This window comes from Poecilia mexicana, unplaced genomic scaffold (assembly GCF_051168715.1).
Source record: "Poecilia mexicana isolate PSO_F unplaced genomic scaffold, ASM5116871v1 scaffold_2, whole genome shotgun sequence".
NCBI classification, from domain to species: Eukaryota; Metazoa; Chordata; class Actinopteri; order Cyprinodontiformes; family Poeciliidae; genus Poecilia; species Poecilia mexicana.
In genome coordinates, this window is record NW_028263371.1 from 6,992,528 (window position 1) to 7,008,752 (window position 16,225).

Below are 16,225 nucleotides of genomic sequence, written 5' to 3' on the forward strand. Positions count from 1 at the left end.
TTCTAGGTGTTGCTTCAGTGTGATCTTAAACTACTGCAGTAAAAATGATTGTTACACAACGTTTACTTGTGTTTCCAATAAAAGTTGTTGGCACCGTACATCCATATCTTAAACCTAGCGTGATACACAGGGATCCCAGGAATTCCTGCTATGTAAACTGTGGATATTGTGTTTCTCTCTCAGAGTCTTCTGTCCCCTGTGGCTTTTGGCTTCGGCTGCGAGTACTTTGCCCTGTTTGAGGAGCAAGGTGTGGGAATCCAGTGGTCTAACCTTCTAGCGAGCCCCCTGGAGGAGGACAGCTACAACCTGACCACCTCCATATGCCTCATGCTGTTCGACGCAGTGCTGTACGGAATAATGACTTGGTACATCGAAGCCGTTTTTCCTGGTAAGACGCACAAAAAATTTTGATTTTTCTTAAAAAAATCTGATGTAATCTGTGCAATATAAGTCATTTTAAAAACGCATAATTCTGTTGCAGGTCAGTACGGGATCCCCAGGCCTTGGTATTTCCCTTTCACAAGAACATATTGGTGCGGAGAGAAGGAGAATCAAAACATTAATACTCCTCTGTCCAAGAAGGGCAATGCTGACGGTACAGCAAATACAATCCTAAGTAATACCAAACTGCAAGAGAAGCCTTTGCTTATCGCTAATATGTTGTTCTTGATTTCATCACATCTACAGCTGTGTGCATCGAGGAGGACCCAAGCCACATCGACCCGGGTGTTTACATTGAAAACCTGGTGAAGATCTACAGCCATGGAAACAAGCTGGCTGTGGACGGATTGACCCTTAAGTTCTACGAAGGCCAGATCACCTCCTTCCTCGGCCACAATGGAGCTGGCAAGACTACAACCATGTAAGTTCACAAGTTCAGTGCATTTACCAACTGGGAAAAATGCAAACAACTCATTTCAAAGTGGTGACCACGTTCTGTTTGCGATAGGTCAATCCTGACCGGACTGTTCCCACCCACCTCTGGCACCGCCTACATCCTCGGCAAGGACATCCGCTCCGAGCTCAGCACCATCAGGCAGAACCTGGGGGTCTGCCCGCAGCACAATGTGCTTTTCAGCATGTATGTATGCACTTTAACTGGAAAACACTTTAGCACACTTGGGGCCCCCTTTATCGTATTTCAAGCGTTTGTGCTGTTTGTTGATTTGCCGTGAATCAGGTTGACCGTTGAGGAGCACATCTGGTTCTACGCTCGCCTGAAAGGTCTGCCCGAGGAGAAGGTGAAGGCTGAAATGGAACAGATCGTCAACGATGTCGGACTGCCACACAAGAGAAAGTCTCGCACCAGCACTCTGTCAGGTCGGTTCCTAGTTTCAGGTTTCATCACTTATTTTCATCACTTAAATTGTTTGTTTTGCACATGTTTAAATTTGGAACACATGTTTTTTGTGCAGGTGGAATGCAGAGGAAGTTGTCGGTAGCGCTGGCGTTTGTCGGAGGTTCTAAGGTTGTCATTCTGGACGAGCCTACGGCTGGTGTCGACCCGTACGCACGCAGGGGAATCTGGGATCTGCTCCTCAAATACAGACAAGGTAAATGAAACAAATGTTATTTTTGTGTGTCATATATGTAAAAGTCGGCCAAAAGCCTTTAGTACGGCAGTGTTGTAGTGAGCGACCTTGCGTTTTTATGCACGTTTTAGCCCGCACCATCATCCTGTCCACCCACCACATGGATGAGGCTGACATCCTGGGCGACCGTATTGCTATCATTTCCCATGGCAAGCTGTGCTGCGTGGGCTCCTCTCTCTTCCTGAAGACTCACCTGGGAACCGGCTACTATCTGACGCTGGTCAAGAGAGACTACGACCTGTCTCTACAGTCCTGCAGGAATTCTGCCAGCACCGTCTCCTACATGAAAAAGACAGAGAAGGTAACCGAAAAGACATTTTTATGCTTACTAGCCTGCTTTAACAAAACATAAAGATGAATTTATTAAGGTTTTTTTACCCCCACTTTTTTCAGGAGGACAGCGTATCAGAGAGCAGTTCAGATGCTGGCCTTGGCAGCGAACCTGAAAGTGAGACTACCACTATTGGTAAGAACTGGAAGATTAATTTTTCTATATAAGAATTCAAAAATGATATTCACCCACCTTTCTCTCTCTCTCTCTTTTTTTCCTGCTCATCTTTCCCATTAGACGTCTCCCTCATCTCCAGTGTGATTTTCAAGCACGTCTCAGAGGCTCGTCTGGTGGAAGATCTCGGACATGAGCTCACCTACGTCCTGCCATACCAGTCGGCTAAAGACGGCGCCTTTGTTGAGCTTTTCCATGAGCTTGATGATCGACTTACTGACTTAGGAATCTCAAGCTACGGAATTTCTGACACCACCTTGGAAGAGGTAGGGGCTGCTTTCTTAACCCTTTAATCCATTTTTAGCTAACATTCATTGAATCTCAAGTGAACCCTTAAACTGACCTTGTTTCTTTTTGATGTGGCAGATTTTCCTGAAAGTGGCAGAAGATAGCGGTGTTGATTCTGTTGAGCTTTCAGGTGAGATTTACGATGTTTTAAATGCAGCAACTGCAAATGAAAACAAGAATGAAAAACAAATACAAGCACTGAGTAGAGTGAAAATAAGCAAGTATACTTTGGTGTTTTTGTAGATGGAGTGGTACCAACCAGAACCCGACGGCGACATGCTTTTGGAGACCACCAGAGCTGCCTGAAGCCCTTCACCGAGGATGACTTTGACTGCAATGACTCTGAAGGTGACCCAGGTAGAATTTAATTGCCTGCCACGCAGAGCAATGACGAATCTTTCAGTTTTAATACGGAGGGGCATTGTGCATTTGAAAAATATGCCAAAAATCTGAAACATTGCACAGAAACCCAGGCAACCTGAGGCTCATGTGCTGCTGTTACAACACTGGAACAGATGCATGCTTTTAGCAATAACTACAAGTTTCATTGCTGTTGCAAAACCAGAGAACACATTTATCTTGTTTGTACGTTTGCTGACAATGTGTCTTTTCTGTGCAGAATCTCGTGAGACTGACTGGCTCGGTGGAACAGATGGCAAAGGTTCATATCAGGTCAAAGGCTGGAGTCTGAAGAGACAGCAGTTTGTCGCGCTCCTGTGGAAACGGTTCCTGTACGCTCGCCGCTCTAGGAAAGGCTTTTTCGCTCAGGTGTGCTGTGGTTAAAGTTGTGGTGCTCTTATCATTAATACAACTTACTAAGTTAATTATTTTACACCATGCCCATTTTACTGCACTGAAGTTTAAATGCATTGTTCTGGTTCATGTTTTTCAGATTGTTCTGCCAGCAGTGTTTGTGTGCATTGCCCTTGTGTTCAGCCTCATTGTTCCTCCGTTTGGGAAATACCCGAGTCTGCCTCTGCATCCCAGCATGTATGGAGAGCAGTTTACCTTCATCAGGTGGGGCGTCACTCCCATGTTATCAACCTCTGTCCTGATATCTGGCATTCTTTTGGAAAAAATGTAAACCTTCTTTGTGTAATTCTCGATAGCATTTTGTCACAGCGGTGTTTAAGCTTTCGTTTCTGAGAACAAAAGAGGGGAAAAAAGAAAAAAGAAACAGTATGAATGAGTGAATAATGTTTTTCTATTAAGAGGTGTACATAGATGTAAAGGATTACATGGTAAGAATTATTTAAACAAGTGCCGCTAAAAGATGTAGATGATGAAGAAATTATATGAAGGATTTTATAGTGAGCTATTTCTTGTATATTAAATGTAAGAAATGCCATTAGTTAAAGTGTTCTGACTCTGCCTTTGCAGCAATGACATGCCTGAAGAACCCCACAACCACAAACTACTGGCAGCTTTGATGGACAAACCAGGATTTGGAACACGATGCATGGAAGGAGAGCCCATACCGTAAGTGGGAAAAGAGTAACTTTATTCATGGAGATTTTATATCCAGAAAATGTTAATTTCAGTAAAACAAAAATCAAAACGATGTAGTAATTAGAAATGTAAAAGTTGAGCTAAAAATTAAAATGTTGTTCTCTCTGCATGCTCCAGGGACACTCCCTGTGTGGAGGTGGAGGATGATTGGACGCTCCCTCCAGTTCCTCAAAGTGTCAGTGATATATTCGACAAAGGCAACTGGACCATGGAGAACCCGTCTCCACTGTGTGAGTGCAGCTGTGAAGGCCGTAAGAGGATGCTGCCCGAGTGTCCCGCCGGGGCCGGTGGACTTCCACCACCACAGGTCAGTAGAACCAACAAAAATCTGAACACAGACTCAGCTATGGCATCAAAAGTGCAACACGCACAAACTCAACTTGGCACACAGTAATGAAGTACCATGATTTGTCTTTGTATCCAGATGATGATCAGTGACAAAGACACCCTGCAGAATTTGACTGGTAGAAACGTGTCGGACTACCTGGTCAAAACCTACGCTCAGATCATCGGCAAGAGGTAAAGACTCTTACCGTTCTTTCCTCTGATGTCACATTTCTAACTTATAAGTTATAGCCTTTCATTATATCGTTTCCCCTTTTACAGCTTGAATAACAAGATCTGGGTCAACGAGTTCAGGTACATTCTAAGACGTCATGAGTCTTTAAAAAAAAAAAGAAAACATTGATCTGAGTGCTTCTCTGCTGTGAGCAGCACTGATGTAAAAATGTTTGCTCTCCATAACAGATACGGTGGATTCTCTCTGGGCGCCCGAGGTTCCCATGTTTTGTCCCATACAGGTGATATTGATGAAGCTGTTGTGCAACTGAGGCAACTCTTCCAACCTGAAGAGGTAAGAATTAGATTAGAATAATGACATTATTCTAATTATAAAGAACCAGCTTGGTTTTACTGAAGGACATTTCTATTTCGGTCTTTGTTACTGAGGTAAAACAAAATATGCATGGATCCTAGATAATTTTGGTTTATGATTATAGAGATGTAGTAAATCTTGAAATTTAAGCCAACTATGTCAGTTTACATATTTTCTAAACACAACTCTCTGTCTCTCTCCTTTCCTTTCTGCCTCATCCATCTTTTAGGGAACGGCAGCCTTTCGTTTTTTCAGCAGTCTCTCTGGTTTTATCCAAGGATTGGACACAAAGAATAATGTTAAGGTTAGAAACTCTATATGTTTTTGTATTTCACACTTCATTATATTTTGATTGGTGCTGTTTATATAATTATTGGTTATAAACAGTTCATCTCTAAGACAATGGTTTTAAATCCAAGTTTAAAATCCCCTCTTTCCTTTAGATTTGGTTTAACAACAAGGGCTGGCACAGCATCGGCTCCTTCCTCAACGTGATGAACAACGCCATTTTACGGTCAAGTCTCAAACCTGGTCAAGACCCGACGAAGTTTGGCATCACCGCTTACAACCATCCACTAAACCTCACCAAGGAGCAACTCTCACAAGTCGCACTGTGAGCATCATGATCAATTTGCCACATGAACGCAAGCGGAAATTTTCCCGACCTAGAATTCTTACTTCTTGGGTTTTAGGATGACGACGTCTGTGGACGTGTTGGTGTCCATTTGCGTCATCTTCGCCATGTCCTTCGTCCCTGCCAGTTTTGTGGTCTTCCTCATCCAGGAGAGAGTAACAAAGGCCAAGCATATGCAGTTCATCAGTGGGGTGCAACCCTTGCTCTACTGGCTGGCCAACTTTATTTGGGATATGGTGAGACATTACAAAGTCAACACCACTCGAGTGGCAAAATATTCCAAGTGGAAATACTGAAAGGTCCTCCTCTTCCTTTTCCTTCTCGCAGTGTAACTACGTCGTTCCAGCTACGCTAGTGATCATCATATTTGTCTGTTTCCAACAAGAAGCCTATGTTTCTTCCACCAATCTACCAGTACTGGCTCTGCTGCTTCTCCTCTATGGGTAATTTGGACAAACTTTCTACACTGGGGCTTTTCACTTCAACCACATTCAAGGACTTCATGTAAATTTACGTTTTGTTTCTTTTACCAGGTGGTCAATCACCCCTCTGATGTACCCAGCCTCTTTCTTCTTTAAGATCCCCAGCACTGCCTACGTAGTTCTAACCAGTGTCAACATACTGATTGGAATCAATGGCAGTGTGTCCACGTTTGTCCTGGAGTTGTTTGGAAGTAATGTAAGTAAATGTTATGAGTTTCAGACTATAGTTTTTTTTTAAAACATTAGGAAGTTAAATTGGCATTAATTGCATTCCTCTCTCAGGAGATCGGTGGTATTAATGACATCTTGAAGAATGTGTTCCTCATCTTCCCTCACTTCTGCCTGGGTAGAGGACTGATTGACATGGTGAAGAATCAAGCCATGGCTGATGCTTTGGAGAGATTTGGTGAGTCTTTACTTTGACCTGTTATCAATTTTATAGTCATATCATTGACTAGGACAAGAAAAGTCTCATGAAAGGCCACGTTAAAGAGACGAAATGTCTGTTATAGGTGAAAACCGGTTTCGCTCTCCTCTGGCTTGGGACATGGTGGGAAAGAACCTGTTCGCCATGGCAATAGAGGGGGTTATTTTCTTCTGCATCACCGTCCTCATCCAGTACCGTTTCTGCTTTAAAGCCAGGTTGGTAAAACATGTCATCAGTCGAGTTCACCTACCACTTACCCAGACATCACGAATGAAAACATTAGTTGTGGGTTTATATTTCAGGCTGTGAAGCTCAAGTCCGCTGAAATTTGAACTCTCCTATTTTAAAACTCCGCAGATCCTCCACTGGCCATCTGAAACCAATTGGAGAAGAGGATGAAGACGTTGCCAGAGAGCGACAGAGGATCCTGAGCGGCGGTGGACAGTTGGACATTCTCGAGCTGAGGCAGCTCACCAAGATTTACAAGCGGAAACAGAAGCCGGCCGTGGACCGGCTGTGTGTTGGCATCCCTCCCGGAGAGGTATGCTCCAGTTTACAGAAAATAATACAGAGGAACATGCAAGAATATTTGTATTTTCTTATGAGATTAAGCAAGTGTGGAAATAATCGTAGCAGATATACTCAATGATGCACATTTTCCCTTGTAGTGTTTTGGTTTGCTTGGGGTCAACGGAGCAGGAAAGACCAGCACCTTCAAAATGTTGACTGGAGACTCAGATGTGACCAGCGGTGAGGCCTACTTAGCTGGCAAGAGGTATGAAACAAGACAAGCATTCTTATTTCATTTAAAACTAAAATAACATTTGGAGACTAATGTTCTTGTGCGTTTTCTCTCCTTTCAGTGTAAACACAGAAATAAACGAGGTGCATCAGAACATGGGCTACTGTCCTCAGTTTGATGCCATCAACGACCTTCTGACTGGAAGAGAGCACCTCGAGTTCTACGCCATCTTGAGAGGAGTACCTGAGAAGGAAGTCTGCGAGGTCAGCAGCAATACACATCATTGGTCTTTCATGTCCAACCTTCTCCGATAACATGTATATCAAACAAAGAAAAGTTAAGCTTGTCCAAACATTTAGCAAAACTCTTTTTTCCCCACTAGGTGGCAGAGTGGGGGATACGGAAACTGGGATTGATCAAGTATGTGGACAAAGCAGCAGGGAGCTATAGTGGAGGAAACATGAGGAAACTCTCCACTGCCATTGCACTCATAGGAGGACCACCTGTTGTGTTTTTGGTCAGTGAAACTACATATTAATCATAAAACATAAAGATGACAATGTTCATAGTGGCACTAACTGATGTGTTGCTAAACGTATGTTATCACCTTTGTAACAGGATGAACCAACAACAGGAATGGACCCCAAGGCACGTCGGGCCCTCTGGAACGCCATCCTGAGCATCATCAAAGAGGGACGATCCGTGGTTCTCACCTCCCACAGGTCAGTCGAAGCATCTCTTTGAACTATTGGAATCAATGAACAATTTCTGTAGCCTCCCTATGTCTGTGTATTGAATACATGTTTTCTCTCTTTGTTTGTCGCAGTATGGAGGAGTGTGAAGCACTCTGCACCAGAATGGCTATCATGGTGAACGGCAGGTTCCGCTGTCTGGGCAGTGTGCAGCACCTTAAAAACCGGTAGGCATGCACAAATGAAACATTTCATTACAAAAAAATGCCGTTTCGGTAACAAAATAAGGGGTGAAACCTGTAAACCCAAAGCATTTTTTTCATACTCAAATTTCTTTTTCCACCGTTATTCACACTTAAAACAATAAATGTCTTCCATCAGGTTTGGAGACGGCTACACCATCATCTTGCGCGTGGCGGGGCCGGACCCGGACCTACGGCTGGTGATGGAGTTCATAGAACAGGAACTGCCGGGGAGCACGTTGAAGGAGAAACACCGCAACATGCTGCAGTACCAGCTCCCCTCTTCGCTCACCTCCCTCGCCCGAATCTTCTCCCTTCTCTCCAAAAACAAGGAGGCACTCAGCATAGAGGACTATTCTGTCTCTCAGACTACTTTAGACCAAGTAAGCAAGCGAACACAAAGTCAGTGGCTGTTCTTGAATTAACGGGTCCCTCTGCCAGCCATGTTCAACATTCTGAAATTGGATAAAATATGGCGCTGTTCTGCAAAAGAATCAATGAGAAGCAACAGAAAACTTGTTCAAGTTACATTTTTATCTTGTGCCTGTGCTGCTAACCCACACTTTTTTACTGACACCCTCAGAAGCTCACTATAGAAATCAAAAACAGCCTCTGCAAAAAATTCAGATTAGTCTAGCAATATCTAATTGTATTTAATTTTTCATTTCCCCTCTCTCAGGTGTTTGTTAATTTCGCCAAGGACCAAAGTGACGAGGACCACTTGAAAGACATCCACCTGAGCAAGCGGGATGCAGTCGTGGTGGACCTTTCCCAGTTGAACTCTTTCCTCACAGACAGCAAGACAAGAGAGAGCTGTGTCTGATTTCTGAATCATGCTTCACCCTCTCTCCCTGCTAAAAAAAAAAAAAGAAAAAAAAAACGTGGACCATTGACTTGTGGGGGAGACGACCTATGGTCATTTTTTTATTTCTATTTTTTAGTCTTTTTTAATTGTCATCGTGTCTCAGTGAACCTGCGTCTCATCGCACAGCCTCCGACGGAGGCAACGACGGCAGGTTTTTGACAGACGCTGAAACGATGAAAAACTCAATGCAAATCAATGCAAGTAAAATAAACGTATATATATTTAAGATTAGAAGGTAGCTGTGTAGAGGTTGGAGACTGGTGCTTCTCCTCTTCACGACGTGGACTGGAAGAAAGAAGACACTTGAAGTGACGGCAGGATCTGAATTTCTCTGTTCAACTGGAAAGTCCAGGTTACTGACTTCACGGATAAGACACTTTGGTAGGGGATAACGCGAAACGAAATCTGGAAGGTTTTCGTCCCCATTCCTTGGAGCAGACGGCAGCAGTCTGCAGGACTGCCTGTAAGCACGCGACAGCAGAGTTTATGACGTTGTAAAAACAAAGTCATTCGAATCATTCACTGCCAACTGTTGAAAGATGGACTGACTCATTTTTTTTATTCAGGGTCAAACCTTTTCTCAATTTCTATTCGTTACCAAGCGCAGTTGTTTTATAATCCAAGAGATGGTTGAAGGTAAGCATCTAAAAATCCCGTTTTAGTCTCAAATGTGCAATCATCTGTGTTTTAACTTTTGCTAATCTGAAAAAAGAAAAATCCTTTTAGCCAAGCATGGTTAAGTTGTTTCTCATGGTTGTCTAATAATTCAAACTGCTAACCAATGTGGGGTTTTCTTTTTTTTTTTTGTATTTGGTGTCCTTAACATTGTCCAGCACAGTGCCTATTCTGGTGGAGCGTCAAGCTTGAGCACTCCATTAAAAACAACAATGTATGTAGGCTGCCAAGGAATGTATAAGACCAATACCAACATGCAACAAAGCATATGGAAAATAGTTTTGTTATAGGTTATTGTGAAATGTTGTGTGTGTGGGTGGGTTTTTTTAACTGTTGTCCTTCATTGTCAAAATCAAAACAAAAAAATAGTGGTTCCCTTATGTTTGGTTAAGACGTGCATTCTGCTCTTCTGGCTTTACTCATCCTGCCCTCTCTCTCTTTTTTTTTTTTTTTGCACGGCCACAAGGTGGAGTCATCAGCAGCTCTATTTGTGTGAACCTTAGATCTGAAATATGTAAATGTTTTGGATGTGGCCTTTGAGAGGGTATGGTGGGAGCACTTCAGATCTGAGCCGGTGCTGCATGGATAATATGTACAGTTGCAATTTTGTGATGTTAACACTGGAGTGAACTAACTGTCTGTGTGCCAAACAAAGCTAAACTTTAAACCCTGACCGATCAGCAAAAGCAAACGAGTGTTTTATAACGTTTATCCATCAGGTCAGTTTGAAATATATTCCTGTTTCTCTTATCAACTGGGGTTGTTGTAAAAAAAAAAAATAGTGTGCACTCTCCTTCTTTTCTTAACTAGACTGCAAGTTACATTCATCCTGTGGAAATATTGCCAAAGTCTGCCCACATCTATTAACTGCAACTGAGGATGAGACAACAGTTTTTAGCAGCTAAACAACCAGCCAGACTAAAAATGAGGACCATGTAAATTAAATTGTGCTTTTAATACTTTATAGTTAAAAAAAAAAAAAAAGAATCATCCAGGATTTTAATTGATGGTGGATTGTAATTACAGGTGCTCTGTCTTGTATAAAATCTTGGAAGGGGTTTCAATTATCTCTGGGATCCACTAACTACGAACTGAGGATTTTATCCTCTTCCTTGAAACCCCTGATTTTTAAAGAATTTGAGCACTTTACAGGCTTAGCGGGCCTTAGTTTCCATTTTTTTAGACTTGGAGATGTAAAAGTAGAAAAAAAATCTCTCCACTGGAAAACAGACACAACAAACAACAAAGCTACGCCACCCCAGTGAGATGTTTGCTAGAAACTTGAAGTAGAGAACAAAGGCTTGTGTATTTAAGAGAAATGTGATGAAAATAAGTGAAGAAATTGAGAAGCAGAAATAGTTGTGAGAAATGCAGGACAGAATGAGGGTGGTGATTCTTCTCTTTTCATTCTCAATATTATTCTTTGTTTACATTTTTAAGTATTACAGCTGTTTGAGTCTGTTACCCATTGTGAATAGTTATTCTTTACATTAATAAAAAAAATCATGTTTTGACAACAAATTTCTCCCGACTGTAGTTTTTGTTTATTTTATTCACTTTGTTTTTCTGTACGGCTGGCACATCAACATTTTTCTCAGTAGTTATGTTTTCAGTCGGATTACTGATATAAAATTGACATAGCATCTATGTAACAACGCATGTAATTCACACACAAAAAGTGTAAATAAATCAGTCCATGAATTAAGTTAAAGTGGAAAAGCACAAGGAATAACAACTGTATTAAATACTTAGGACACTTTTTGTTGCTTATGACAGCTTCTAGACATTTTCTGTATGGAGAATATTGCCTTTTTTAATTGCTAGGCAATTGAAAAAGCTGTTTGAGGTAACCTTTAAATTAATTTCAAGCAATGCTGCACATGTGCCCTCACAGGCATTCAGGGGTTGCTGCAGTTTAAGCATTTTTAAAAGATGTAAAAGAGATTGCGAACAGTAGTGTGAACAAGTTTTAGTTGTGCTTAAGCATATTCTCCCTTAGTATTTACTGTTCTGCAAATTGGATTTGTACAACAATGTAATGCTAGTGGAGGAAGTGTCATCAATAACCCATAAAATACTGCAATTTTTAAGTAATTTCAGAGTATAGTTTTACAATTGTTGAAAGTAAACAATAATAATATTTTAGTAATTTTTTATTGAACAGATGCTATCTTAGAAATAAAACTTTTAATTTGAACTCGTATTGTTCATATTAAACAATACAGGTTTAATTTGAACACACACATATACTGGTATATGTGGCATCATCTGACTTTTTCGCCAAACAGGCCCAGAGGTGGTTTAAATGGACTACCCTTTCACAAGTACCTAGAGCAATGGAAAATAGTTTAAAACACTGCAAAAATGTGAGAAAAAAAATTAGCTCACCTTAGGTTTCAGATATTTAAAAATCCCCATATACATTTTTCATTTCATCCTTCTTTCGGTCATATGAAATATGTCGGTATGACCTGCCGAGAAACCACAACTGCTCTGCAGAAAATTTTAATTTTGTGCAGTAAAAATGCTCAAAGGTCATGGTAGTTTATTGTATTGCTAAGTGTGTTACTAAATGTTTTTATTAAAAACTAAAGTATATTTGTCAATTTCAGGATTTATGAAGCTTTCTGGGACTTCTAATAATACTCTGTCCTTAGCCCAGAGCCTCTCTAGTTAAATGTTCTACTTTTGTTCTTGTCATCTGTTCTCACTGTACTGGTCTATTCTATTTATGCCTACATCTGTATTTCTGTAAAATCCTTTTTTTAATCTGTGAAAGTGCAATACATATAAAGTTTATTTACTTAGTAACTCTTTAGCCTCTTCGTTGTTAACCTAGCATACAGCATAAATTGTATAATACCAAGAAAAACAACCAGAAGGTCACAAGATTGAAGACATTTAGACTTTATTACAATGTGACTAGAGTAGATATCATTTTTCCAGTTTGCTTCATAGTGTTGATTTTATCAACTGCACAGATCAACAGCGTCCCTCCCTGACGAACATGATGTCCTTTCTGGTTTCCATGAGGAGAGAATTGAGACATGGCATAGCTGTGATTCACTCATTCAGATGCAATGTTATTTATAAAACCAAACAAAACAAAGTAACAATTTTTTATGAACAATTAAAAGTTATTTTTCTTAGGCTTAAAATATATCTAAGGTGAACACTTGTGTGAATGCAGGATAAGAATTGCTATTTTTTCCTTCATTGTAGAAAAACACTAGAAAAACCTTCCTGTCCCTCTCAGGGGTTGATTCACACGTATCCTGTTGTATTTCCAAAGATAAAACCAGAGATTTCTTTACACTTAAAAATATAAATGCAACAATTGTTTTTTCTCCTTTTTGTCATGAGTTGAACCCAAACATCCAAGCTTTTTTTTATACGCAATATACATTGTTCTCTCAAACATTTTTCACAAATCTGTCTAAATCTGGGCTAGAGAGCTCTGCCTCTTTGCCAAGATAATTCATCTCATCTTGCAGGTGTGGCATATCAAGATGCTGATTAGACAGCATGAGTGCACACTGTGTGCTTTAGACTGGCCACAATAAGAGGACATTCTGAAATGTGCAGATTTGTTTTACTGCAGGGTGTGCTAAAAGGTCAGAAAGTCACTCAGTAGCTGTCATTCCATTACAAATGTGTACAAAACCTTGTCTGATATTCTGCAAATGTAAAAAAAAAAACACACACACACAATTTAGCAAATAAGAAATACAATTAAAATCACATGCAAGTTTGTTTATGTGATAAACATGTAAAAAAACATGGCACATTTTTCTCCTCCTGCTAGTTCCTGTCGTGTTTTTTGTTAAATTGGCATGTTTATATTAAGCAAATTTATTTTCTAAATGTCAAATTACATAGCCAGTGGAAGCGCAGCTACTAACACAAATTTAGAACAGTTATGAACTATATTTAAGAGGAATAGTTCTATTGTATACATGGAAAACATTTTGGATGCTTGAGTTCAGCTCACAATCAAACGGGAACAAAAACAAAAATGGCACGTTTAGGTTTTTGTTCACGGTAGAACACCTTTTGGTTTCGTATTAGTTGATCACTAAGTGGTGACTAATGCATTTTCCTCTCCAAAGAGACAGACTAGTTGACAAAATTAATGTGTGAATCCTTCAAGTGTGGAGCGGCTGTGTGTACTCACTTTGTGCATAGGACACACATATTGGAGTAAGTGTTTCCGTCACTGCCACACACAGGGGCAAAGTTCATTGGGCAAATCCTGTTCACCCTTTGAGTAGGACAAGAAGTCTATCCAACATATGAACACAACATCACATCAAATTTTGTTCAGTTATAGTAAGTTTTATACATAGATAATAGTTTAATTCTAAAATGTGTATTACCTTTCTCAAGAGTCCCGACTTTCCAGCAGAATCTATAGAAAATAATAAAGTACGTTTTCTTTTCTTTAATAATCCAACTGACATATAACAGTGCTGGCATCACAGTTCGTATATGATGTCAAGGTTTTAGCTCTCAGGGTCAGTGTGAATTAACCTAAAGTGTATTATGCATTATAAAATGGAATCTAGATCATTTTGTATGTTTTTGTTTGTACTGTAGAATTTGACCTTAACATAGTGATCAGCAAAACAATTTATCAAAGCTGGTTTCATTGTAAATAGAAATGAAATAGTTACAGCTGTACTTTGTAAAGAAACTACTTTCAAAATATACCTTCAAAACAAATGAAACAAGAAAAACTTTCATTTTCCCACCTGCTGCGACACAGATAAGCAGAAACCCCAGCACAAAGAGTGTTCGAGTCATGATGTTGGTGGATGAATAACTCAGAACGGACAAATACTTCTCTGTTTAAAGGTTATTTATCTGTTTGTATATGCGTGCGTGCGTGCGTGCGTGCGTGTGTGCGCGTTTGTTTGTATACCTTGTGGGGACGATTTTCCTGACACATACTATGTTGTGGGGACCAATTGCTCCTTGTGGGGACCGAACCCTGGTCCCCACAAGGGAAAACCCCGTTTTTGGGTCAAGGGTCAGATTTAGGGCTAAGGTATGAATTGAGTTTTGGTTAGGGATGGGGTTAGGTATGTGATGGTTAGGAAAAGGGTAAAGGTAAGGTTTACATCTGTTAACTGCAACTGAGGAGGAGACAATTGTTTTTAGCAGATAAATAACCATCCAACCATCCATCCATCTTCTTCCGCTTATCTGGAGTTGGGTCGCGAGTGTAGCAGCCTAAGTTAGGAGGCCCAGACTTCCCTCTCCCAAACCACTTGGTCCAGCTCCTACATTTCTACACTTAAACAGTTTTCTAAAGTGGATTTTCAATTGAAGCAGGAAATAATACTAAAGGAAGATCAACACCGGAGCTGAAAGGTTTGCTTCCAACTACGAGACATAAGGATACCCTCTGTTTTCAAATGGAAAGAAAAGACAGGCTTTGTGGATGTCCTGCTAGAAACTGCCTTTTCTGTTAAAACTGCCAAAGAAAATGATATAAAGCTTCAGATATCTCACAAATGAGATATTAACATAAATGGAAAAGCCTTACGAGAAACTTGCATCATAGCAAAATGTACGGTGGCCCCTGTGACAAAGATTTCCAGTATTCAATTATGCCACATGAACTGATCACTACATTATTGTGCAAGAACACAAAAGCATTGTGAGGTAACGCAAAAGTATTGCTGGAGAATGCTATATTTTTTAGTGGTTACACAAAAGAATAAAATCCTATTATATTTTAACATGAATGTTAGAATGTTTCAGAAGTGGCGCTCGGTTCACCCAGGCGTTTTGCACAGCTGAGTGGTTTCCATGCAGGACTAAGGGATTTCTCTGACTTGCATGAAGGAATCAAAGGAAAACTCCAGGTATGTTTTTGATGAGGGAAAAACAGTCTGACATGATGTAAAGCTCAAAAAGGTTGATTTTAGATAACAATACTGCCCCTTCGATATTCATTTTAAAATGTACCTGTTAGAGATGTTTTGGTATTATCATTTTGTTTTTACTTTAGTTCATATTCAGTCTAATGTTAATCAATAGTTAATCAACATTCAGTATTACTGTGATTTTCAGTTTAAAGTGTTCTCTTCCTTATGTGTTTATAAACTGACCTGGAGGTCATATCTGCCTGTTCGTCTTCATGTGAAACAGTTAACTGTGTGTTTCCCAGACCTTAAATCAGAGGTTCCCAAACTGTGGGGCGCGCCCCCTACTGGGGGCGCCGTGTCATTGCAGGGGGGGCGCGGGTCTGGATGAAAAAAAAAACATGAACACATGTAATGCGCTGGGATTTTACCTTAGAATGGCCAACTCTCTCTTATTCCTATGTCAATTTGATACAGTAGAGCAGGGATTCCCAAGCTATGGCCTGAGGGCTGGATCTGGCCAGACCTCATTTGGTCTGGCCCCCTGAACAATGCCAGAGAGCATTCACTGTTTTTTTTTCATATATATGTGGATTTTTCTTCAACCACCAGGGGGGCTCTTGAGCAGATATGAAACTTAGTTTCCCTCAATGGAATATATACTAGTCAGTACCAGTCACCGTGTCGCTCACGGTTTTTTTCCATTTGCATTCTGGGTAAAAATCTATCTACAAACGCGAATATGTCGTTGGCAGTAATCCAGCCTCCCCCCGATGCCCCTCCCCCCCCGCCCCTCACACGCGTTGTGTCAACCAGACAGCTATTTGT

The 16,225-nt window shown here is 40.6% G+C and overlaps 1 protein-coding gene across 2 annotated transcripts in view; it reads left to right on the top strand.

Annotated features, from left to right (window-relative positions):
* LOC106904934 (phospholipid-transporting ATPase ABCA1-like) overlaps positions 1-11,048 on the top strand; it is a 33,752-nt gene extending 22,704 nt beyond the window's left edge. The window contains exons 17-49 of one of the 2 annotated variants that reach the window (XM_014969478.2): positions 184-388; positions 482-595; positions 688-862; positions 950-1,081; positions 1,181-1,320; positions 1,416-1,553; positions 1,664-1,893; positions 1,986-2,058; positions 2,161-2,363; positions 2,464-2,515; positions 2,629-2,733; positions 3,005-3,153; positions 3,278-3,402; positions 3,766-3,864; positions 4,012-4,201; positions 4,319-4,413; positions 4,501-4,533; positions 4,642-4,747; positions 4,998-5,072; positions 5,212-5,381; positions 5,461-5,638; positions 5,730-5,845; positions 5,936-6,080; positions 6,167-6,290; positions 6,397-6,526; positions 6,669-6,852; positions 6,980-7,086; positions 7,175-7,316; positions 7,436-7,570; positions 7,672-7,775; positions 7,880-7,972; positions 8,127-8,370; positions 8,667-11,048. In XM_014969478.2, coding sequence (XP_014824964.2) covers positions 184-388; positions 482-595; positions 688-862; positions 950-1,081; positions 1,181-1,320; positions 1,416-1,553; positions 1,664-1,893; positions 1,986-2,058; positions 2,161-2,363; positions 2,464-2,515; positions 2,629-2,733; positions 3,005-3,153; positions 3,278-3,402; positions 3,766-3,864; positions 4,012-4,201; positions 4,319-4,413; positions 4,501-4,533; positions 4,642-4,747; positions 4,998-5,072; positions 5,212-5,381; positions 5,461-5,638; positions 5,730-5,845; positions 5,936-6,080; positions 6,167-6,290; positions 6,397-6,526; positions 6,669-6,852; positions 6,980-7,086; positions 7,175-7,316; positions 7,436-7,570; positions 7,672-7,775; positions 7,880-7,972; positions 8,127-8,370; positions 8,667-8,810 — 4,455 coding nt within the window. In that variant the 3' untranslated portion in view covers positions 8,811-11,048. Of the gene's footprint in view, positions 1-183; positions 389-481; positions 596-687; positions 863-949; positions 1,082-1,180; positions 1,321-1,415; positions 1,554-1,663; positions 1,894-1,985; positions 2,059-2,160; positions 2,364-2,463; positions 2,516-2,628; positions 2,743-3,004; positions 3,154-3,277; positions 3,403-3,765; positions 3,865-4,011; positions 4,202-4,318; positions 4,414-4,500; positions 4,534-4,641; positions 4,748-4,997; positions 5,073-5,211; positions 5,382-5,460; positions 5,639-5,729; positions 5,846-5,935; positions 6,081-6,166; positions 6,291-6,396; positions 6,527-6,668; positions 6,853-6,979; positions 7,087-7,174; positions 7,317-7,435; positions 7,571-7,671; positions 7,776-7,879; positions 7,973-8,126; positions 8,371-8,666 lie in introns of both variants that reach the window. The other variant, XM_014969475.2, reaches the window with a different exon arrangement.
* Positions 11,049-16,225: the final 5,177 nt, after the last annotated feature.